Raw genomic sequence first — 22,699 nt, forward strand, 5'->3', positions numbered from 1 at the left:
TTCGCTGCCAGACAAGGCTCCGTTGACAGCCAGGTGTAGCAGTGGTAAGGATTCACTCCATGGTGCTGAAAAGAAAGCTCTGCAGTTGGAACAGCTTTATCTAGGCCCGAACAGTTTGTGAGCACCGTTTGTCTCTGTTATAGTGCAATTAATGTATTGTTTATTGTTGTGGCATACATAAAAAAATGGGGGAGTTTGCCCCACCAAGATTTGCATGCTAAAATCGCCACTGAGTGTCTACCAAGATAATGAAAAGGCACCCGAAAAATAAAATTCAAGGAACTAATAGTTAAATGTCATTTGCAACGTGCATGATCATGAGCAAAGTCATTGTAGCCCATCATTTCACTTCCACTGTGAGAACCATGAGCATGGGCTGACTTTGCTTTGCTGTTCCACAGCTGAAGCCTGCCAGCAGCCTACCAAAGTTTGCACCGTGTCCATTACAATGTAGAAAAACGCAATAGTTATCCATATTACTGGAGCTTCATTTTATTCAATTTTTATGGCCGATTCACGGCCGCAATTTATGGAAAATGCCAAAACTTTGGCAATAACAAGCATTGATATAGGGAAAACGATCTATTGTTATGACAAATCCAGCTTCAAAACCAGCCATAGGGCCAGATGGCTAAACATTTGAACAGGGTGTAGTAAAAAAAACCCAGCAACAACAGATAACATTAGCTAGCTAGATAAGATTAGCATACTAGCTACACTGAGTTGGAACCTGAAAGTGCATCTCAAGGAAATGACGTTGAAATAGTGGCAGAGTTTTCTTTTTAAATGGCAGTTTAAACATTAAGAAATGTTTTACATTTGTCACATCCCTAACAGTTAATAACCTTTGGTTTTCAGATTTAACAACATTCTTAAACCTTAGTTACATTGAAATTTCTCAGTTGAGCCTTTCACCTGTGTAAAACCTTTAATTCCCCCTTCCAGTGGGATCAAGATAATCTTCATTTTCGGCACCAAAACTAATCACAACTATAATATTTAGCCCAATCTTGATTAAAGGCCACGGCAAAGGTTTTCCTGTTTGTTAAAAGTTGTCCTTCATCTGCAGTTATGGACTGCCTTCTTCAATTAAAACCACGCTTTCAATGGGGTTCAAGTCTAGAGACTGAGATGACCATTGCAAAATGTTGATTTTGAAAAACAGAAGCATATGCAGAAAAGTATGTCATACCTATGGTAAAATATGGGGGTGGATCTTTGATGTTATGGAGCTATTTTGTTTCCACTGGTCCTGGGGCCCTGGCTAAGGTCAACAGCCTTGTTTGTCAAGAGGTGTGGAAGGGTGGGGAAGGTACCTGCAGTCAGAGAATAAGACAAGGATGCAAATCATATCCACTACTCTACCGGTCCAGAAGACATCAGCTAGACAACCAGCATCTTCCAACTCTCAGAGGTAAGTTTGCTTTCACTGTGGCTCATCTCAGATGTACATAGGTGGATAAGTGTTTGTAACTCGGTCCATCCCTGTCACAGAAGACTCCGAATTTGAATTAACCTGGTGTGCTCTCTGTGCTCTCGTAGAGAAAGACCTGTTGTGCTTAAGGGATGAAGATCCAGATTGTGATACTGCTGTTTGCTCTAGTGAGCATCCCTTTAGCAGCAAGCCTCAACGAAGCTACCCTTAATGAAGGTATGTCTAGTGTGTGTGTGTGTGTGAGACAGGTGAGTGTAGAGTGTCTCTGTCGGTCTCTGGGATGACAATAAAAAAAAATTGGTCAAGAGGTGAAAAAAAGTTACAATTAGAACCTGTAGAGTACTTAAAGCATACATATGTACAAATTAGGCTCACATTGTTAGTTGTAGCTAAAGTGTTAGGACAACCGTAATAGCCATGAAAAATATACTTAAGCTGCTTGTTGGTGTACTGTGACATGTGATACCTTCCTAACATAGTCATTGTTCTGCTATTATTGTCATGGCAGCTAATCATACCCTTATTCCAATTGGCACTCCTATATCCAATGAGTGTTACACATTGCAGGTGGATGAGATCAGAGACCTAAGGGCCTAATTCCATCCATAGCACCAAAGATCCACGCTATTGTGCGATTTAAATTCAAAGGCAATGTTCCCACTTTAGCTGAGACTGCATTCACCCTAAACGGTAAAACACTGCATATGTCGGTTCAATAGAAAATTATCCAGCTATAAGGCAGATCTTCCACACTACAGATTGAATCTAACCCCTTATACCCGCAATGCTAAAAAATGTATTCTATCCCACTGAGACATTTACTTTGCTTGTATTCTTATATCTTATAATGTTGCTTCTTATTATTGTTGCATTGTCGAGAAGGAACCTGCAAGTAAGCATTTCATTGGACAATGTGTATCCCGTACATATGACTAATTCAATGCAGGAAAACTGAAATCAGTCTTACCTCATTTCTACCAGCATCTCACGTGTATAATTAGAGGCAAAAAAAAAACTCTAGATCAACTTTACTCCACACACAGAAACACATAAAGCTCTCCCTCGCCCTCCATTTGGCAAATCTGACCGTAACTTTATCTTCCGGATTCTTGCTTACAAGCAAAAACTAAAGCAGGAAGAACCTGTGCAGAGCTCAATACGGAAATGGTCCAATGAAGCGGATGCTAAGCTACAGGACTGTTTTGCTAGCACAGACTGGAATATGGATTCATCCGATGGCATTGAGGAGTGTAAATTCTTTGACGACGTCATCCCCACAGTGACCATACGTAATTTTCCCAACCAGGAGCCATGGATTACAGACAACATCCACACTGAGCTAAAGACTGGAGCTGCCGCTTTCAAGAAGCGGGGCACTAATTTGGACGCTTATAAGACATTCCGCTACGCCCTCTGTTGAAACATCAAACAGGCAAAGCATCAATAAAGGACTAAAATGTAATCCTACGAATTTGACACTTGTCAGATGTGGCAGGGCTTTCAAACTATCATGCATTACAAAGGGAAACCCAGACACGAACTGCCCAGTGATGCAAGCCTACTAGACAAGCAAAATGCCTTCTATTCTCACTTCAAGGCGAACAACACTGAACCATGCATAAGAGCACCAGCTGTGTGATCACACTCTGTGAGTAAGACCTTTAAACAGTTTAACATTCACAAGGCCGCAGGGCCAGACGGATTACCAGGACATGACTAAGAGCATGCGCTGACCAGCTGGTGAGTGTCTTCACTGACATTTTCAACCTCTCCCTGACCCAGTCTGTAATACCTACATGTTTCAAGTAGACCACCATAGTCTGTGTGCCCAAGAACGCCAAGGTAACCTGCCTAAATGACTTTTGCCCCGTAGCACTCACAGCTGTAGCCATGAAATGCTTTGAAAGGCTTGTCATGGCTCACATCAACAGCATCATCCTAGACACCCTGGACCCACTCTAATTCGCATACCGCCCCAACAGATCCACAGATGACGCATTCTCTATTGCACTCCACACTGCCCTTTCCCACCTGGACAAGAGGAACAGTGTACACAGAGGGTTTCATCAGGGAAGTATTTGTACTCCAATGTAGTAAAGAGGAAGGAATGTCATTTTCAGGGTACAATGGTATACTTAGTTAGTAGTAGGCCTACATGTTATTCAAACTCTACCCCAAGAACTTTATACAATAACTGGACCCCACAAACTGATCCTTCTGAAACTCTGTCTGAGTATCAAGGACCATTTTGTTTGTGTTGGGAGGTCAATAGGTTGCTAACCACGTGCTACAGCTAAGCTGATCATGTGTTACTGGACCCTGGTGTATTGTGAATGTGCATGCTGAAAGCACTAGTATGTGCTATTCTAATTAAAACAAAATGTATATTAGGCTACATTGTATTGTTTTACAACTTTTGTCGTCTTCTTTACCAGAGCAGTACACATGATGGCTACAGGTTAAAAGCGAAATCATTATGGTCATCTGATCATCGTACAGACAGATACAGTTGGGGTCAAATATATTGGCACCCTTGTACGATTCCCTATTTATTTTGAAATACATTGAAATAAAAAAAACGCTCATGTGTTATTGTTTGATTTACAACTGCACATAACTCCCAAAATGTAATAATAGACTGAAATTGCGATTTTTCACTAAATTATTCAAAATATTTTGGTTGGAGCCAAGTTATTCTCGTTTACTGTGTAATTTACTGCGCTTTGATATCCACCACCAACTACTGTAACTCCAAAAAAAAATGTATGGTGTGTCTATGCCTGCAAGTTGCTACAGTATGTCTGATATGTCTCATTTTTCTCTGCTGCTTTCTTGGTTGAACCAGGTCTCGCTTGAAAAATCAATTCTCTCTCAAATGTGACTAACGTGGATAAATAAAGGTTAAATAAATCAAATAAAGTCAGTGTTAACAGAACAATAGAAGCCAGGGGATTCAAACACAGAAAATGTATTGCTCAAAAACGTATACACATGAAAGAACAAATTGTACAAGTGGATTAAAGAAATGTTTTTCCTGGATTGTAACAGTTGTAACAAATCCATGACCCATTTATCAGGGAATCTTTAAGATCCAATATGTATACTGACCGAAAAGGTGTTGGTTTTTCATTCAAATACATTATTAATCAGGGTGGAATGATATCGATCTGCACAATCATAAACAGTTCAGATATCTGCAAGTGATTCAAAGTAGGCCTATTTTATCCAAGAAAGGTTGAATAAATGCCAGGTGCTTTCGCATCATGTATGCAGTATTGGAACCAAACCATAATGTTTACAGAAAGGTAAACATTTGAGATTTTTGCAACAATTGACATTCAAAAAATGTAAAAAAAGTTATTTGTGGTTTTTGTTTGAAGGTGAATATTCCTCTAGTAGTAGTGAGAGACCGCTATGGTGAGATATCATATGCATTCTTCGGTCTTTGCCTCCTGATTTAATGGGCTTGACCAATAAGCAAAAACATGTCTCCAAACCTCGGCAGCATTCCAATCGGCACCCTATTCCCTATGTGTAGTGCACTTTGCTGGTGCTACTGCCTGGCCACCATCTCCTTCGCCCGCAGCCCTTCTTTCTCCCTCCACCTGGGCCGTCCCAGTACAGCCTGCCTCCTGTGGGGTCCAGTCCCAGCGCCACACATGAAGCATGTGGTCATAGAAGGAACAGCTGGCCATCAGGCAGGACACTGCAGGGCTGTCCACGGCAGGGTTAGGACAGGCAGGTGGGCCTGCCACAGAGCTAGCAGATGACGGGGATAAACGCTCAGGTATGTAACGACCTGTGTCATCCTCCAAGGAGGTGTCGAAGCTGGCAGTGGGAGATTCATACTGAATCCTTAGGTGTCCTCCTGTACGGCTCTCTGTTTGGGACTGTCTTGGCTCTGTGGTCTCCAGAGGGGAGCAGGGGGGAGGCTCCTCCAGGGAAAGCTGGGACCAGTCAGCTCCATAGGCCAGGGAATTGTGGAGGATATAGGAGGCTAGGACAGAACATGCTCCTCCGCTGCCCTCTAGAGGAAGAAGTAAATATTACAGGTTTGACAAAATGACGAGACATAACTTGGGTCATATTCATAATAACACAGAGTAGAAAAACTTTTGCAATAAAAAAAAACAAGTGTTTCTTATTGGACAAATTCAGGTAGGCACCTCCCTGCTTCAGTTGTTTCCTTGTGAATAATACCCAGCTCTTCAACCAGACAGACATGGTAGTTGTGGCAAAGCGGCGAGTTTTCATGTGAGCAGCATCACGTCCCAGACAGTCAGACTCACCCAGAGCTTGCTGGCAGTGAAGGATGTGGAAGTCGTTGTGCATGCAGGCAGCCAACAGCAAGTGCTCATGGGTAGGATGCCACTTCAGTCTCCACACTCCGCCACCCAGAGCACTCTCACTGAGAGGCTGACGCATGTTCCTCTCGTCCCACAGGAGCACCTGCTCGTCATAGCTACAGGACAGGAGAGAGTTCACATGATTCACTGCATCTCAAATGGAACACTATTCCCTATGTAGTGCACTACTTTTGTCCCGAGTCCAGATATTCCCTATAGAGTGCACTACGTTTGAACAGAGCCCTATGGGCTCTGGTCAAAAGTAGTGCACTACATTGAGAACAGTGTGCCATTTCGGACGCAAGCACTATAGGGTTCGTATGGGCCTCAGGGTTTGACACCAATCTATCTTTCACACATCTGGTAAGTAACATCAATGAGTATGTTGATAGAAAAAACGGATTACTCAGCTTTTCTCCCAGGGACACATAGTGAATATAAAAAGGGGAGCTTGATGAATACAAGGATTATAGTATATTATAATACCAGCCTGGCCTTTTGAAAATAAAACACCTGACTGAAATAGTCCAATCAATGTTCATTTACCTGCCTGTGGCTAGAATGCGCTCCCGATGTGGGCTACTGTGTACACTGCATACACCCATCGAGTGCCTTCAAGCGAGGAAAAACAGTATTGGTTACATGTTCATTCAAGACTTGTTTCTGATGCACCTACTTACTTTGCCATGGGGATGGGGAATGCATTTTGACTGCGTATTGTGTCAACATGCTCACCTCTTGCTGGTGAATGTGGGGGAAGAGGGACCCATCCTAAGATCCCATCCCTTAAGTTTGCAGTCATCCCCGCCTGCCAGGTGCATTCCATTCAGACAACACACACACACACACACACACACACACACACACACACACACACACACACACACACACACACACACACACACACACACACACACACACAGAAGATAAAAACATAGGATGTATGTCACAACTTTTTAAAACACGAGGATCCCGTCTGCTCAAAAAGCATGACAACCCTGATCACCTTATTAAGGCAAAGTGTAAACATCATCATCGCACAAGGAGGGGCAAACATTTAGGTTGCAGAAACAAAGACGGATCAACAGAAAATAGGATGGATAACACAGAACTTGACAGGAGGGTATTGAGCACTAAGCAGCCGGTATTAGCTAGATGTGTTTCGAGAGGGAGTGTTACCGGAGTAGACAAGCTGAGTATCCCAGTATGAGAACGCTGAGATCCAGGCTTCAAAGTCGTGGGCCTTCCACTGTGATACAGCAGTGAGACTGTTCTCCCCCAGGGACAAGACGTTGACACAGCCTGCAGAGTCACTGGACACCACACGCACGTCACTACTGCAGAGAGGAAGAGGAGAGGATACACCATGGTTGTCCATGGTTGCGTCTCAAATGGCACCCTATTCCCTATTATGTGCACTACTTTTAAACGGGGCCCACAGGGATGAAAACCCTAGGTAATCACATAACTTAGTACTATATCCTAAACAATTCTATTGCGCTGGTCTTTCTCTGACAATATTAAAATGTAAAATGACTTAAATGGAATATTAGGAATATGTAATCCTAAAATGATATTACTCTTGTCTGAACAGACAAAACCATTCAAAATACTACATCAGAGAGCATAATTTAGCCACAGAGGGTCAATAGCTTCCAAAAAGTTGCTGTGGATCAAGTTTTAGCATAAGCACTTCAAGTCGGGAAGGCCACAATTTGGGCCGCATGCACGCCAAATATAGAACAGCTTGTTGCGTTGTGGCCAGAGACATATAATCCAAAGAAGGGTTTTGAAAACCTCTAAGCCTGGCAATTTGACTGTTAAACTCATGGGTACACTCGCTATTGCTGCCAGTCCTGACTTGAATGGATTATATTGCTATGGTTGGTTGCGGCTGTCAGTTGGCCTTTCGCAAATTTCAAGATATAATTCAGAGAAAAACTTTAACGTTTGGAAAGCAAATGCCTACTGCTGAAAATAGAAGACTAATCTGTCTGTAGAAGCCAACAAAAAAAATTTGAAACTACTTTTGAGCGATTCTGAGCGAAAAACACTGTTTTTCTAAGTAGCTTATCTTGAAATAAGCTATTGGCGTGAGTGCATCGGCCATCGCCGGTGAGTAGCCTAGGCTTCATCTTCATCATTCAGTGCCACTGGAAAGTTATTTAGTAGCCTACTGCAACCTATAATATACACTGAGTGTAAAAAACATCGCGTTGCATCCCCTCTATCCTCAGAACAGCCTCAATTCGTCGGGGCATGGACTCTACAAGGTGTCAAAAGCGTTCCACAGGGGTGATGGTCCATGTCTTCCCACAGTTGTGTCAAGTTGGCTGAATGTCCTTTGGGTGGTGGACCATTCTTGATATACACAGGAAACTGTTGAGCGTGATAAACCCAGCAGCTTTGCAGTTCTCGACACTCAAACCGGTGTGCTTGGCACCTACTACCATACCCCATTCAAAAGGCACTTCAATCTTTTGTCTTGCCCATTCACCCTCTGAATGACACACATACACAATCCATGTCTCTTGGCTTAAAAATAAAATAAAGGTCGATTAGAAATGATGCAAACAATTAAATTGATAGAACCTACAATCTGCAATATTAAAGCTGATCTACCCCCCAAAATAAAAAAATACTAATTATGTTTATTTATTTATTTTATTTTACCCCTTTTCCTCCCCAGTTTCATGGTATCCAATTGGTAGTTACAGTCTTGTCTCATCGCTGCAACTCCCGTACGGACTCGGGAGAGGCAAAGGTTGAGAGCTGTGCGTCCTCCGAAACACGACCCAACCAAGCCGCACTGCTTCTTGACACAATACCCGCTTAACCCGGAAGCCAGCCGCACCAATATGCCAGAGGAAACAACGTACACCTGGCGACCGTGTCAGCGTGCATGCGCCCGGCCCACTACAGAAGTCGCTAGAGCGCGATGGGACAAGGACATCCCTGCAGGCCAAACCCTCCCCTAACCCGGACGACGCTGGCCCAAATGGATCTCCCGGTCGCGGCAGTGCTCAAACCAGGATCTCTAGTGGCACAGCTAGCACTGCAGTGTCTTAGACGACTGCGCCACTCGGGAGGCACAAATTATGTATTTTAACATGTAGAATTGCATGAAATGCATTTACAAAAAGGCCCATTTATTTCAAGGCCCTGCAAAAGAAAATCCCCATGTGTGAAAATCTAAAATAAAATGCCTCTGTTCAACTGTATGCCACTACGGAAATGTGACTATAGATGCATGCAATACTTTATAATTGACTCTTTATTTAACCTGGCGAGTCAGTTAAGAACAAATTATTATTTACAATGACGGACTACACCGGCCAAACCTGGACGACGCTGGGCCAATTGTGCGCCGCACTATGGGACTCCCAATCACGGCCGGTTGTGATACAGCCTGGATTTCAACCAGGGTGTCTGTAGTGACGCCTCTAGCACCGAGATGCAGTGCCTTAGACAGCTGCACCACTCGGGAGCCCAAATAATTAACTTGAAACAGACAAACCTACCACGGATATGCTTACATTTAGAAATTTGACTGACTATTAGAACATTAGTTGTCCAATCTGTGGCCTTTAGTAAACTCCCATGCAGCGTTCAGTATATCCCAAATGAAGCCATTATCCTCACCTGTTACCTCTTCCAGTGGACCAGTCTAATGACAGAGCCAACTTATCAGCTCCCAGTCCCAAACTGGTCACAGTCTGCAGAGCACACCGGCCTTCCTACTGGAGACACGTATTCATAAGAGCAATGCCCAAAGCTAGGGTTGCACAATTCCATCGTTTTTCTGAAATCCTGTTTAGAGGATTACAGATGTTGTGCTTATTCCATCCCGATTCCAGTAATATTGCAAATCAGGATCTCTGGACAACCAGGGAATTTGGGGAAGTTACCAGAATTTTGCAACCATAGCCCAAACACTCTTTAACATAACGGACATGGATATTCGACAGTGAATGAATCTGTATCTCACCTGACCGTCTATGAGTCTGTGCAGCTGTATCTCCCCACTGGCTGTAGCCATGCCCAACAGAGGCCTCTCTGACACTGGTACATGACACCTGAGAATAGAGGTATAGCAACAAAGTCATCATCAAGGCCAGGTGGAGGATCTCCATTGAAATAGCTTTTTAGTTCCGGACGAGGTTTAATGTGTCAAGGAAACCAGCCCAAACTGGAAAAAAAGCTTGTAGCTGTTTGCGTCATCTTACCATTTTAGATCTAATATAGCTGGTGTGTCAATCCGCTGCAGCTCACTGAGGGGCGGACACATAGGTCCTTGTTGACGAAACTTGAACAGGTACAGTCGGCCAATCCGAGTAGCCGCGTCCTCAGGTCCCTGATGATTGCACAATGAGAGAACTGTTACACCACCTTACACACACACCAGAGTCCCAACGTGTATGAGAAGTAACAACTTTCTGATATACAGTCAGTGAAATACATCATGGTGTATACAGTCATACACTACATGACCAAAAGTATGTGGACAACCTGCTCGTCGAACATCTCCTTCCAAAAATCATGGGCATTAATATGGAGTTGGGCCCCCCCCTTTGCTGCTATAACATCCTGCACTCGTTTGGGAAGGCTTTCCACTAGATGTTGGAACATTGCTGCGAGGACTTGCTTCCATTCTGCCACAAGAGCATTAGTGAGGTCGGGCACTGATGGCTTAGATTGGCTTAGATCGGGTTGCTTGTAGCTGGTTTGAGAATGATTTAAAAGACAGAACACAGTGTGTACTTACTGATGGCGTTAAGTCAGGATTTCTAGTCATAACAAAAGGTGTCCCACAAGGTTCGATTCTTGGTTCAGTTCTTTTCAGAATTTATATTAACAGCATTGGTCTATTTGTACAAAACTGTAACTGTCATCTGTAAGTAGATGACACTGTTGTATATGCTACTGCCCCTACGGCAGCTCAGGCTCTGTTGACTCTTCAATCTGCTTTTACTACTTTGCAGAAAGCCTTGGTTGACCTGAAGTTGGTACTAAATGCTGGTAAAATCAAGTACATGTTATTTTACAAATCATGTAATGATGTAACTGATGATTTTTGCATAAGTACGTTAGATGGTGCCCCAATTGATCGTGTCCCCGCCTAAAAATATATGGGCACCTGGATTGACGAAAAGCTATCTTTTCAAAAGCATGTTGACGAGTTAGTCAAGAAATGAAGAATTAAGTTGGGCTTCTTTTATAGGAATAGGGCTTGCCTTTCAGTAAAAATAGTAGAAAACAGATAATTCAGTCTACATTTATTCCTGTTGAAGTGTATGGCGATATTATATACATGAATGCAGATGCCAGTGTTTTGGACACAATTTATCATAGCACACTTCGTTTTATAACATCTGACAGTTTTGACACTCACCACTACATCTTTTAACATAAAGTTGGTTGGACATCGCTAAAAACACATAGGTTACTTCATCATTCTGTTTATAAAGCCTTGCTCAAACTACCAATTTACTTAACATCATTGTTGAAATATAGAAACTCGGATTACAACACTAGATCACAGGGTTGGTTAATGACGGAGACTTCCCTTTCCTTTTCCTACCAGGCCCCTATCATGTTGAATAATCTCCAAGTAATGCTTCATTTGGATGTGTTATTGTCTCTGGGTCAGTGTAGGAGAAAGGGATTCTTATATTGATAAATGTGTTTATTTTGTTTGTTAATTGTGTATATAATATTTGCTATTTATTTAATTGTGTGTTTTAAGTTGTGTATAATTTAATTTTCCTGTATTGTTACCAGGGCACATTCGCAAATGAGACCTAGGTCTCAATGTGTTTTTCCCTGGTTAAATGAAAAGTTACCTGTTTGGGATAGGGGGCGGTATTTTCACATCCGGATGAAAAGCATGCCCAAAGTAAACTGCCTGCTTCTCAGGCCCAGAAGCTAGGATATATATGATTGGTAGATTTGGATAAAAAACACTCTAAAGTTTCTAAAACTGTTAAAAATATGTCTGTGAGTATAACATAACTTATTTGGCAGGCGAAACACAGAGGACAAAACATCCAGGATTTTTTTGTGGTGACTGTTTTCAATTGCTTTTCTATGGGAATCTAGATTTCTGAGGCATCTGGTTGCAGTTCCTAGGGCTTCCACTAGATGTCAACAGTCTTTAGAAATTGGTTGATGTTTTTCTTTTGAGTAAAGAAGAAGTATGGCTGTTCAGACTGAGTGTCGAGTCTAGCGTACTGTTGTGTTTGGGGCGCACAACCTGGCGCTCGCTTCACTTTAATTTGATCCACTATTGAATACAGTTTATTCCATCTTAAATTTTATTGATTTTATACGTTTTAAAATATCTGAAGTTGGATTAGGAAAGTTGTTTGAAATGTTTGGACGAAGATTACAGGTAATTTATTAGATAATGTGTAGTCATGTTGGGCAAGTTGGAACCGGTGTTTTTCTGAATCAAACGCGCCAAATAAATGGACATTTTGGGGCTACAACGACGGAATTAATTGAACAAAAAGACCATTTGTGATGTTTATGTAACATATTGGAGTGCCAACAGAAAAAGATATTCAAAGGTAAGGCATGAATTATATCGTTATTTCTGAGTTTTGTGTCGCGCCTGGTGGGTTGAAATATGATTGTCATGTGTTTGTTTGATGGGGTGCTGTCCTCAGATAATCACATGGTTTGCTTTCCCCGTAAAGCCTTTTGGAAATCTGACACGGTGGCTGGATTAACAACAAGTTAAGCTGAATTTTGATGTATTACACTTGTGATTGTATGAAAGTTAAATATTTCTAATCATTTATTTTGAATTCCGCGCTCTGCAATTTCACCGGATGTTGTTGAAACGTTCCGCTAGAGGAACCCCTAGCCGTAAAAGGTTTTAATAAATGTTGGGCGATTAGGCCTGGCTCGCAGTCGCCGTTCCAATTCATCCCAAAGGTGTTTGATGAAGTTGAGGTCAGGGCTCTGTGCAGGCCAGTCAAGTTCTTCCACACCGATCTCGACAAACCATTTCTGTATGGACCTCACTTTGTGCACGGGGGCATTGTAATGCTGAAGCAGGAAAGGGCCTTCCCCAAACTACTAGTACAAAGTTCGACGCACAGAACAGACTAGAAATGTATGCTGTGGCGTTAAGATTTCCCTAAGGGGCCTAGCCAAACTTTACAGTTGGCACTATGCATTCGAGCAGGTAGCGTTCTACTGGCATCCTTCAAACCCAGATTTGTCTGTCGGACTGCCAGATGATGAAGCGTGATTCATCACTCCAGAGAACGCGTTCCCACTGCCCAGTCCAATGGTGTCAAGCTTTACACCACTCCAGCTGCTGCTCGGCTTCCCGACGAACAGTTATTGTGCTGATGTAGCTTTCAAAGGCAGTTTGGAACTCGGTAGAGAGTGTTGCAACCAAGGACAGAGGATTTTTAAGTGCTACACGCTTCATTAAACACTCGGCGGTCCATTCTGTGAGATTGTGTGACCAACCATTTCGGGGCTGAGCAGTTGTTGCTCCTAGACGTTTCCACGTCACGATTAACAGCACTTACAGTTGACCGGGGCAGCTCTAGCAGGCCAGCAATTTAACAAACTAACTTGTTGGGAAGGTGGCATCCTATGGCGGTGCCACATTGAAAGTCACTGAGCTCTTCAGTAAGGCCATTCTACTGACAATGTTTGTCTATGGAGATTGCATGGCGGTGTGCTCGATTTTATACACCTGTCAGCATTGGGTGTAGCTGAAGTAGCTGAATCCACTCATTTCACGAAGAGTCCACATACGTTTGTGTATATAGTGTATCTTAGTTTGATTGTCTGCTTGTCTAACGATAATATCTACAATCTTACCCCATCTGGCCCTTTCTGCAGTTGATATGTTCCACATGCCAGTATGTTGTGCCACTGTGGGATGGGGCACCACTCCACTGTGTCGGCACTCAGCTCTGTGTCAAACACCTGTAGACTGCGGGTCCTTGACTTCCAAGCCATTGCAAAATGTTCTGCATATTACTGGACCACAGCACCAGTCAAATATGCAAATATGGACAGTGTCAACAATTATTATGCCAAGATAACACAGCCCACCATCAACAACATGAACACGGGTAACCTAGGATTGGATCAAATATTAGTTAACTAACTATTTAACTGCTGGTTGAGATACATGCAACACAAACAAGCTAGCCTCCAGCTAGCGCATATATTTAGCAAAACCAGCACTAACGTTACTGTTAACAAGCTTTAATTTACCTCCCTACTTAGACGAACATCTAGCTAGCTACACAGTTCAAACTATGGTATTTCGATTTAATTATAACGCACATAATATCCCAATACGCTATATTTGTTTACAGATCAACATATATTCTGATAAAGAAATTAGAAACATACATGTGAGGCAGCTATTTTGCTGGTAAACACTTCCTGAATGACGCTGCCACGTCACCGACTGGGGGCTACATTCAGCATCGAAACGTTGCACAATGTTACATAGACGTGGGATATCACAAGCCACCCACTGGCAACCACACACAGTGGAGGTTCCCTGACCATCAGCTCATGCCCACACCAACACAAAATATGGATGGAAATCTACCGTTGACCCAATCATCGTATTGCACCGTGGTAGATAAAAAAGACCAGTCTAAACTAATATGCTACACGCATACAACATCTGGGATATTCAATGTTGGGTGAGTGTTGATAGCTATCTAGCCATTTCCGTATAGGTAGAAACCTTGCGTTATAACGACGTAAACTGACCAGAAAACTGACCTAGCGAGCTACAGTAGTTGTGGACATGTAGCTAGCTATTTATTATACATTAGCGATTATACAGTTTTGCTCATATCGAGAGGCGATCTAATCTCATCGCCTCGGGCGAATCACAGTAAGCTCGTGCTGCAGTGTTCAGGTTAATGCTAACAACAACAACAACAACAAAGCTGCCGCCAGTGGTACTATATAGATATTGCTATAATATTCACCTGTAAAAGAAATATCCATGACATTGGTGTAGTAACACATGCAGCTGACATCACACTTGTTTTCTGTTTCAGCTTGACAAATGCCTTTGATGTGTGGAGCACAGATTTCACCGAGGAGACATTGAACCAGTTTGTATGTATCCTGTACATATGTATGTACATATGTAGGTTCTTAATGAGTTATTTTGGCATTTCCCCTCTGTATATGATAACAAAATGACATGCACATTTATTTTCAGAGACAGAAGTTTGCCTTAAAGTCAACAGAGGATTATATCCTGAAAATCAGGTATGTTTATCCCATTTCCCAGATTATTTTAATCCAAGGACCTCATGCACTCCTTGATATCCTTACAAGATCCTTGACACTTTCCATGCCTTTACAATACTTACATATTCCTTTAATTCCGCCCCTCTCCTCTCCTCTCCTATGTTCTTCCAGGTCTGGGAGTGGGAGTGTGTCGGTATCGGTGCAGGACACCAGTGCAGTGCTCTATGTAGTGGCCAGTCCAGGAGACCTGAGTGTGACTCTGTCCAGGCTAAAAGAACAAGAGGCTAAAGAGGTCCTGAGAGAACTGCTGTTTAGAATGGCAGACAGCCTGACCCATTTAAACAATACTGGTGAGATATTGTTTAATACAAAGTTCTCCTCACATACTGTACTCTTTCCAATCTAGGGAAGGCCTTGTTAACTGCTGTTACAGAATGCATGTGTACTCTTACCACACAGTCTTTATGTTCTCTGTTGTGTTCCTATGTTCTGTCCAGCAGGCCCTGCCTCATTCAGTCCTGGGAAGAGTCCGCACAAACGGAATACAGGTGCTGTGTGACAAGTTCTCTTCATCTTCTTTTTTCCTGTAGATATGTATTTTTAGTTGCCTTGGTAAATTACAATAGAACATAGCTCATCCTCTAACGTATGAGGATGAGCTATCCTCGTAGCTCATCCTCATAGAGGTGTATTAGGAACGATGATGTATAGTAAATGCTACTCTTGCTCTTTCAGACTTTGAGCCAAGGAGACACCAGCAGAGTGGCCAAACTATGGCAGTCAAGAAGCGTCTCCCAGGAGATTCTCTCATCAACCCAGGAACTAAGAGGTAGGTACCTTCTCACTGAGATCAGGACAGTGGGTGTGTCCCAAATGGCACCCTATCTCATATATAGTGTACTGTTTTTTTTTTTACCAGAGCCCATAGGTCTCAGCTTAAAAGTAGTGCACTATAAAGGGATAGGCCTTAATTCCAAAATAGTCCACTAATTTAAAAGGCTGGGCCCTGGTCAAAAGTAGTGCACTATAACTGGAATAGGGTGGCATTTGGGACGTAGCGACTGACGGTCTTTACATACTGTATTTACATGCATCTGCATGCAAATAATGTAAAGAGACAAGTTCACTATTATTTATGTTTTTCTGACCTTTTTCAGAAAGCGTCAAGCAACCGGGGTGGCATTTGATGAAGAAGACGATCAATGATGATTTGCTAAGAGGAATGACCACAGTTGCTTTCCATCCTTGCTGTCACATTTCTCCAGCATACAAACAATATAGTGCATGAATGTTCTTTTAATCCACTAACACTAATCCATACAACTTCAACAACAAAAAAAGATATACCTATTTAATGAATACTGTCCAAATGATGACAATCTACTTTTTAAGGACTAATGGGGTAGAGTCTCAAATGGCACTCATTCCCTACTTGGTGCACTACTTTTGACCAGATCCCTATGGGTCATGATTAAAAGTAGTGCACTATATAGGGTGCATGATTAAAAGTAGTGCACTATATAGGGTGCAATTTTAGACACACACATTATCATTTCCTTAATCACTGTGGGAAGACTTGAAACATGATATTTAAAAAAATATATATATAATTCTCCCCAATTTTCGTGTTATTTACAGTCTTGTCTCATCGCTGCAACTCCCGTACGGACTCGGGAGAGGCGAAGGTCGTGAGCTGTGCGTCTTCCGAAACACAACCCAACCAAACCGCACTGCTTCTTGACACAGTGCCCGCTTAACCCGGAAGCCAGCCGCACCAATGTGTCGGAGGAAAAACCGTACACCTAGCTACCGTGTCAGCGTGCACTGCGCCCGGCAAGCCACAGGATTCGCTAGTGCGCAAACGGACATCCCTGCCGGCCAAACCCTCCACTAACCCGGACGCAGCTGGGCCAATTGTGCACCGCCCCATGGGTCTCCCGGCTGCGACGGAGCCTGGACTCAAACCCAGAATCTCTAGTGGCACAGCCTTAGACCACTGCGCCACTCGGGAGGCCCGTATTTTAATCTTTTAACTTTATAATAATCATTACTTTTTAAAGCCATTCTCCTTGTCCAAACATTCATGTCGATTTGTTCTAATAACATAATTATAATTTTTAACAAGAGTCAAATCTGCTCAGGAAACCATGAAATGGATAGTGTATATCAGACTATGATTCTCATATCTATATTGTTAGCAAAATGACTGCAAGCCTTCAAAGAGCATGCACAGTAAATTATTTGGTTCTAATACCTAATGTTGAAGGTAGCTACTAGAATACCATAATTAAATGTATGATTAAAACCATAGATAAAAAGGACCCAATTGATACCTGATTTATTTGTCATTTTTTTGTTTAAAAATCCAGATCACCCAACGTGAAGCACAGAATACAGAAACAACAGTAGAATCAGCAACAAGTCCAAATGTAACGCAAGAATAACAAATATGAACAGATGCTTTACAACAGAAAAATGTCAGACACATTTTCATAAAATATATAGATATATATTATATTCATATGCACACATACACTACCTGGGTAAATTCCAAAGCATTTTTGCTTAGGAGCAAAGCCAAGTAACCACTAGATTGATGAAAAAAAAAAATATCTCATTGTATTTGCACCCATGTAGAATTGCACCTAATTCTCATATTTGCTGGTGTCGTTTAAAAAAAAAAACACAGTTTTACTTTTACTCCAGAGACCTTTGAACAATAAGTTTGTCAATTTTACATTTGTTTTTTTAAATCAAGTTTTTTTCTGCTCAGGGAAAACTTCAATTACATTTAAGTATTCAGAGATGTTGGGTGGCAACAACAGATCAAACAATGATCAAAACCATCTAAAAATGGTCCTAAACCACATCGCTGTTCCTTTGAGGTCCAGAGTCACAGAACTCTAGTTAAAGCAGAGCATCACGGTCATCATTTAGTCTGAGTTAAAGGACACAAGTTAGCCTCAAGTTCATTACATCTTTCCTCGCGGCTTTTCAGACCCAACATATACAGGGAGCATTAATTAAACACATTTCAAAGACAGGCTTGGTTTCTCATTCTCATATTAGTTCACATGAAAAATTATAATTTTGTCCTGGACTTCAGTAAAACATTTCACCTACTTTACATTCTGAGGAAAACAAATTACAACAATTAGTTTCCTTGTTTAATAGTAAAAGGATAACAACCACCCCAGTCAAGATATTTTTTTTCAAAAAAGTCCCACATTAAGAAATCAACGTGTTAAATTACATAGAATTAGTCCATGAAATAACTTAAGCAATTTCTGAGAGGAATAAAGAGAGATCACAACTATATCTTTACAACACAAACACCCCATGAACATATCCATTTCAAATCACATGGCAACATACATATTCAAGAAATGACAAACATTTCTCTTCATTAATGACGTGGTGTGGGTGTTCTTCAAAATTCTAATATGCTCCAACTTCCAAAAAATAAGTCCGCTGACTTGAAAGCATTTTGTAAATCATACAATCTCAAGTTCAAACTAAACAATGATCAGAAAGTTCAACTTCTTTTTCTCACAGTGATGGTAGTGCAGTAGTGTATGCGTATTATTGTAAATCCTGTATGTGTCCTTTCTTATGGGTATTACAGGATAGTCATTATTAAGTTCAGTTCTTTTCACGGTTTTTGATTACTTAAATTATTCTTGTTGATTACCTTCATTGTAAAGTAAGTTATTACATAGTGTCCAACATAGGATCTTGTCGAAAGAAACAAATCATTCTGATTTGTAGAAGCACAAAATTCAGCATCCAGTAGAAAGTGCTCTAATTATCATGTCGAGACAAAAATATACAGTGTCCAAATGAAGAGGCGCGAGATTTGGGAGGCACCATCAGCATATAGAATCATTCCGTTACATTCTCTTTAAAAGAGGAAATCTGGTGCAGCTTTCCTCTGACTCACTTAGTCTAGTAAAGTGATTTCAAATAAAAGGCCAACGATTCAGGACTCACGTCAAAACCTACTTAGCTATCAACCATCATCAGTTATTGCGAAATCAATCACAGATCCGATATCTGTTCTGTATACATTTCAATATGTCCTGTATACGTTTAGAAAATAAATCATTCTTCTTGCCACAGAAAAATATAGATATATATACTGTATGACACAACACTAGTTTGACTGGTTTCATGACAGCATGCTCTCAAGGCAGGTAGAGGATTTTAAAGGGGGTTGGGGTGGAATCTCTGGTTGAATATGAACATTGAGTCCCAAATGGCACCCTATTCCCTTTAGTACATGATGCACTACTATTGAACAGAGCCCCATGGGCCATGGTCAAAAGTAGTGCACTATATAGGGAATAGGGTGCGATTTAGGACGTAACCTTGTACTTTGGCAGGGACGGAACACATTTGACCAATGTTGAATCACAAATTCACTGCGTCAAACATCTGATAAAAGATTAGACTCAGTAAAGTGGTCATATCAGAAGGAATTATATAATATTTTGTGACATCATAGGCAGTGAATGAAGCCAACTTACTAGTAGCGACATTAATACCTAATCAGACCTTTTGATATCAGTCCATTCTAGATGGACCACATTGGTTTTCAGTGTTCCCATCTATCAACATATATATAAAAAAAATACATATAAACATTCCTATAACAACATATCTCCATTAAAATACAAGCATTCTCACTGTAGCAGTATGTTTCCCATGACAGAAGACCTATCTCTTCGTCACCTCAGCCTTTAACTATGGCTAACTCTGTGACAGCTTTGAGAGGCTGACTTCACTTCTCTGTCCTCTTCTCTGTCCCACTGTGTTTCCTTCTCTGAGTCCAATGCCTCAGTCTCTGTCACTGTTAGGTGCTTGAGGCTAAAAATGAAATGTATCTTACTTTCCCCTGGGTAGATAGAGACGGTACAATCTCTTCCTAGTACATGTAAATCAGTGGAGGCTGGTGGGAGGAGCTATAGGAGGATGGGCTCATTGTAATTGCTGGAATTTAATCATTTTAACGGAGTCAAACATTCTAGCCATTACAATGAGCCCTGCCTCCTATAGCTCCTCCCACCAGCCTCCTCTGATGTATATTTCCTCCTCTCTCTTTCTAATAGACACACCCTCTCTGAATTTCCTCCTCCCACTTTGTATATCTAGCCACACCCTCTCCGAGTTTCCTCCTGCCACGTGGTCTGTCCAGCCACGCCCCCTCTCTGAGTTTCCACAGTTCAACAGACAGTATCTGTGTTAAAGGAGAGCTGCACCTGCCATGGAGACATACAGGTGATTAGTAAAGGATAAAATACAGTCAAGTTTACTTACAGGTAACGACTTACTTATTACGTTTAAGTGTGATCCGCATAGTGTGTCTATGTAGACAACATCCCATCTCACTTTCTCAGTCTTTTCCTCTCCCCTCACACCCTCTCTTCCCTTTACACCCTCTCCTCCTCTTTCTCCTCTCTCTTCCCGCCTCTCACCCTCTCCTCTTCAAAGCTGATGAGGCCCTCATCGTCGTCACTCTCCAGTTCCTCCGGCTCTTCGCTGACCAGGGCGCTGAGCTCCGTATTGGCCGGCCGGGGCCTCAGCAGGGTGAGCAGGCGCTGCAGGGGTGACTGGCCTCCACCAGGGGGGGAACTCTCCTGCTGCTCCAGGTTGTCACTTTGCTTCTTGGCAAAGTTCACGAACACCTAGGGGAGGGAGAGAACGCAGAGAAACAAAGACAAGGGGATATAATTGAGACTTTTAAGCTTAGATGTTTCAGCTGCAATGCCTTCTTCAAGTCAACAAACAAACATGAAAGGGAGCAATAACTGATGTCTGTGCATGCACAGATTTTTTTTAATAAACATTTAAAATCACCTCTTCTGTACTGTCTCAGTGTGGAAATTATCAGTGGTGTAAAAGTACTTAAGTAAACATACTTCAAAGTACTACTTAAGTAGATTTTTGGGGTATCTGTACTTTACTATTTATATTTTTGACAATTTTTACTTTTACTTCACTACATTCCTAAAGAAAAGTATGTATGTTTTACTCAATACATTTTCCCTGACACCCCCTGCTTAGCAGGACAGGAAAATTGTCTTAATTCCCACTTATCAAGAGAACATCCCTGGTCACCCATCCTGCCTCTGATCTGGCGGACTAAAATGCATTGTTTGTAAATGATGAGTGTTGGAGAGTGCCCCATGGCTATCTGTAAATAAAAAATAAAATGAACAAGTGATGCCGTCTAGTTTGCTTTGTATAGGGAATTTGGAAAAATGTATATTTTTACTTTTGATATTTAAGTATATTTTAGCAATTACATTTACTTGTGAGACTTAAGTATATTTAAAACCAAATACTTTTACTGAAGTAGTATTTTACTGGATGACTTTCACTTTTACTTGAGCCCTTTTCTGTTAAGTTATCTTGACTTATTCTCAAGTTTGAAAATTGGGTACTTTTTCCACCACTGGAAAGGACTAAAACACAGTGTAACAGTTACTCACATTGTCCAGTGTAGTCTGGCTGACAGAGTAGTCCTCTATCCCCAGCACCTCCACCACCTGCTCCATCTTACTGAACACCTGGGCCAGGGAGATACTGTCGGACTTCAGCTGGAACTGGACTTTAGTGTGGTGGCGCTCCTGGGGGTGGATTCAATTCAAACAACTTGTGTTACTTGCAATCACACCTGCAATTTTTTTTCTCTCCCTGCCACTGACTCTGCTGATGGCAGTTATGTCAAAGAAGAGTCTACCTGCAACAACTGGGATATGTGGTCCAACTAAACGTAGGGTTCTACTCAATCTGTAAAGCTGAAGCTTTCATTTAAAAGGTCATTTCCGATTGAGCCGGCGACATACTCAGCGTTTATCGCGAATGCATTCTCTGCGAGAGCAGGAACATTGCCTTTAAATTTTAAATCACTGCTGTAAAGCCGAACTTCCTCAATGCGGAATGAATAGAGCCCTAATTGAATGCACTGACTGTAAGCGCTCTGGATAAGTTCCAAGTATCAAGTTTGAATGTCACGCGCAAAAGTTCAGTGAAATGCCTTTCTTGCAAGCTCCAAACACCAACAATGCAGTAATCAATATCAATGTAGCACAAAAAAAATAGAACAAGAGCGTCTGCTAAATGGCAAATGTAATGTGTACCTTTAGTACAGCCTCAGGGAAATTCCTGTTGAAGAATCTCACCACCTCCTTCACATTGGCACTGGTTCTAGTCCGCACTGTGATCATGTAACCGTCACCAAACCTAAGGAAGGCACACAACCACGATGAGAGTAGACAAGACACACAGGCCATGTTTGCTTAAATTTAGAAATTCAACCTTCTTCCTTGAAGTAATCACAGCTCTAAATTGGTTGGATTGGCAGAGTAATAGGGTGGTAACCTTGCTTACATCTATCCGACCACATATGGATCTGTGCTTACCTCAAGGAAATAAGGAAGGAAGGATGCATTTCTGAAGTATTTCAACAGGGTCACAGATTACATAACAGGTCGTGTAACCATATAGACAAACGACAAGTTGAAGGATGGAGGAAATAGAAAAAAAGAAGGGGGATTCAAAGATGGTTACAGATTAGTTGGCATCCCATAATGTCTTCAGCTTATGGTTGGCTGAGCAAAAGAGTGAGGCCACACCCTGCATTAGCTGAGTGAGTGTGCAC

General features: G+C 41.8%; 3 protein-coding genes across 6 annotated transcripts in view; 1 reads left to right on the plus strand and 2 right to left on the minus strand.

The window, feature by feature from the left end:
• Positions 1 to 4,387: 4,387 nt before the first annotated feature.
• Positions 4,388 to 14,255, minus strand: dph7 (diphthamide biosynthesis 7). Its single transcript, XM_055920305.1, has 10 exons — positions 14,170 to 14,255; positions 13,627 to 13,788; positions 10,008 to 10,135; positions 9,770 to 9,857; positions 9,424 to 9,518; positions 6,961 to 7,118; positions 6,517 to 6,589; positions 6,328 to 6,393; positions 5,725 to 5,897; positions 4,388 to 5,462 (listed from the first exon to the last, which is right to left on the minus strand). The coding sequence occupies exons 2-10, from the start codon at positions 13,765 to 13,767 to the stop codon at positions 4,957 to 4,959; spliced, it is 1,428 nt and encodes a 475-aa protein (XP_055776280.1). The 5' UTR covers positions 13,768 to 13,788; positions 14,170 to 14,255; the 3' UTR covers positions 4,388 to 4,956.
• Positions 14,256 to 14,263: 8 nt separating this feature from the next.
• Positions 14,264 to 17,373, plus strand: LOC129853857 (protein PAXX-like). Its single transcript, XM_055920306.1, has 7 exons — positions 14,264 to 14,471; positions 14,838 to 14,898; positions 15,005 to 15,054; positions 15,208 to 15,386; positions 15,534 to 15,584; positions 15,772 to 15,865; positions 16,194 to 17,373. The coding sequence occupies exons 1-7, from the start codon at positions 14,338 to 14,340 to the stop codon at positions 16,240 to 16,242; spliced, it is 618 nt and encodes a 205-aa protein (XP_055776281.1). The 5' UTR covers positions 14,264 to 14,337; the 3' UTR covers positions 16,243 to 17,373.
• LOC129853855 (ATP-binding cassette sub-family A member 2-like) overlaps positions 17,358 to 22,699 on the minus strand; it is a 96,910-nt gene continuing 91,568 nt past the window's right edge. For 2 of the 4 annotated variants that reach the window (XM_055920304.1, XM_055920300.1), the window contains exons 47-50: positions 22,179 to 22,281; positions 21,528 to 21,665; positions 20,511 to 20,720; positions 17,358 to 20,294 (exon numbers count right to left, since the gene is read on the minus strand). In XM_055920304.1, the coding sequence (XP_055776279.1) occupies positions 20,259 to 20,294; positions 20,511 to 20,720; positions 21,528 to 21,665; positions 22,179 to 22,281 (487 nt within the window). In that variant the 3' untranslated portion in view covers positions 17,358 to 20,258. Of the gene's footprint in view, positions 20,721 to 21,527; positions 21,666 to 22,178; positions 22,282 to 22,699 lie in introns of all 4 variants that reach the window. The other 2 variants (XM_055920301.1, XM_055920299.1) reach the window with 1 other exon arrangement.

The sequence above is a fragment of the Salvelinus fontinalis genome, chromosome 4, assembly GCF_029448725.1.
Source record: "Salvelinus fontinalis isolate EN_2023a chromosome 4, ASM2944872v1, whole genome shotgun sequence".
Lineage (NCBI taxonomy): Eukaryota > Metazoa > Chordata > Actinopteri > Salmoniformes > Salmonidae > Salvelinus > Salvelinus fontinalis.

Excerpts from the sequence above, each read along its gene's own strand:
- dph7 (XM_055920305.1), bottom strand. The coding sequence starts at position 13,767 with ATGGCTTGGAAGTCAAGGACCCGCAGTCTACAGGTGTTTGACACAGAG. Across the intron at positions 9,858-10,007 it reads GCTATATTAGATCTAAAATG|GTGTCATGTACCAGTGTCAG; the intron begins GTAAGATGACGC and ends CTCTATTCTCAG. Across the intron at positions 6,590-6,960 it reads TACTCAGCTTGTCTACTCCG|GCGGGGATGACTGCAAACTT; the intron begins GTAACACTCCCT and ends TGCACCTGGCAG.
- LOC129853857 (XM_055920306.1), top strand. The coding sequence starts at position 14,338 with ATGCCCACACCAACACAAAATATGGATGGAAATCTACCGTTGACCCAA. Across the intron at positions 14,899-15,004 it reads AGGAGACATTGAACCAGTTT|AGACAGAAGTTTGCCTTAAA; the intron begins GTATGTATCCTG and ends ATTTATTTTCAG. Across the intron at positions 15,387-15,533 it reads GACCCATTTAAACAATACTG|CAGGCCCTGCCTCATTCAGT; the intron begins GTGAGATATTGT and ends TGTTCTGTCCAG.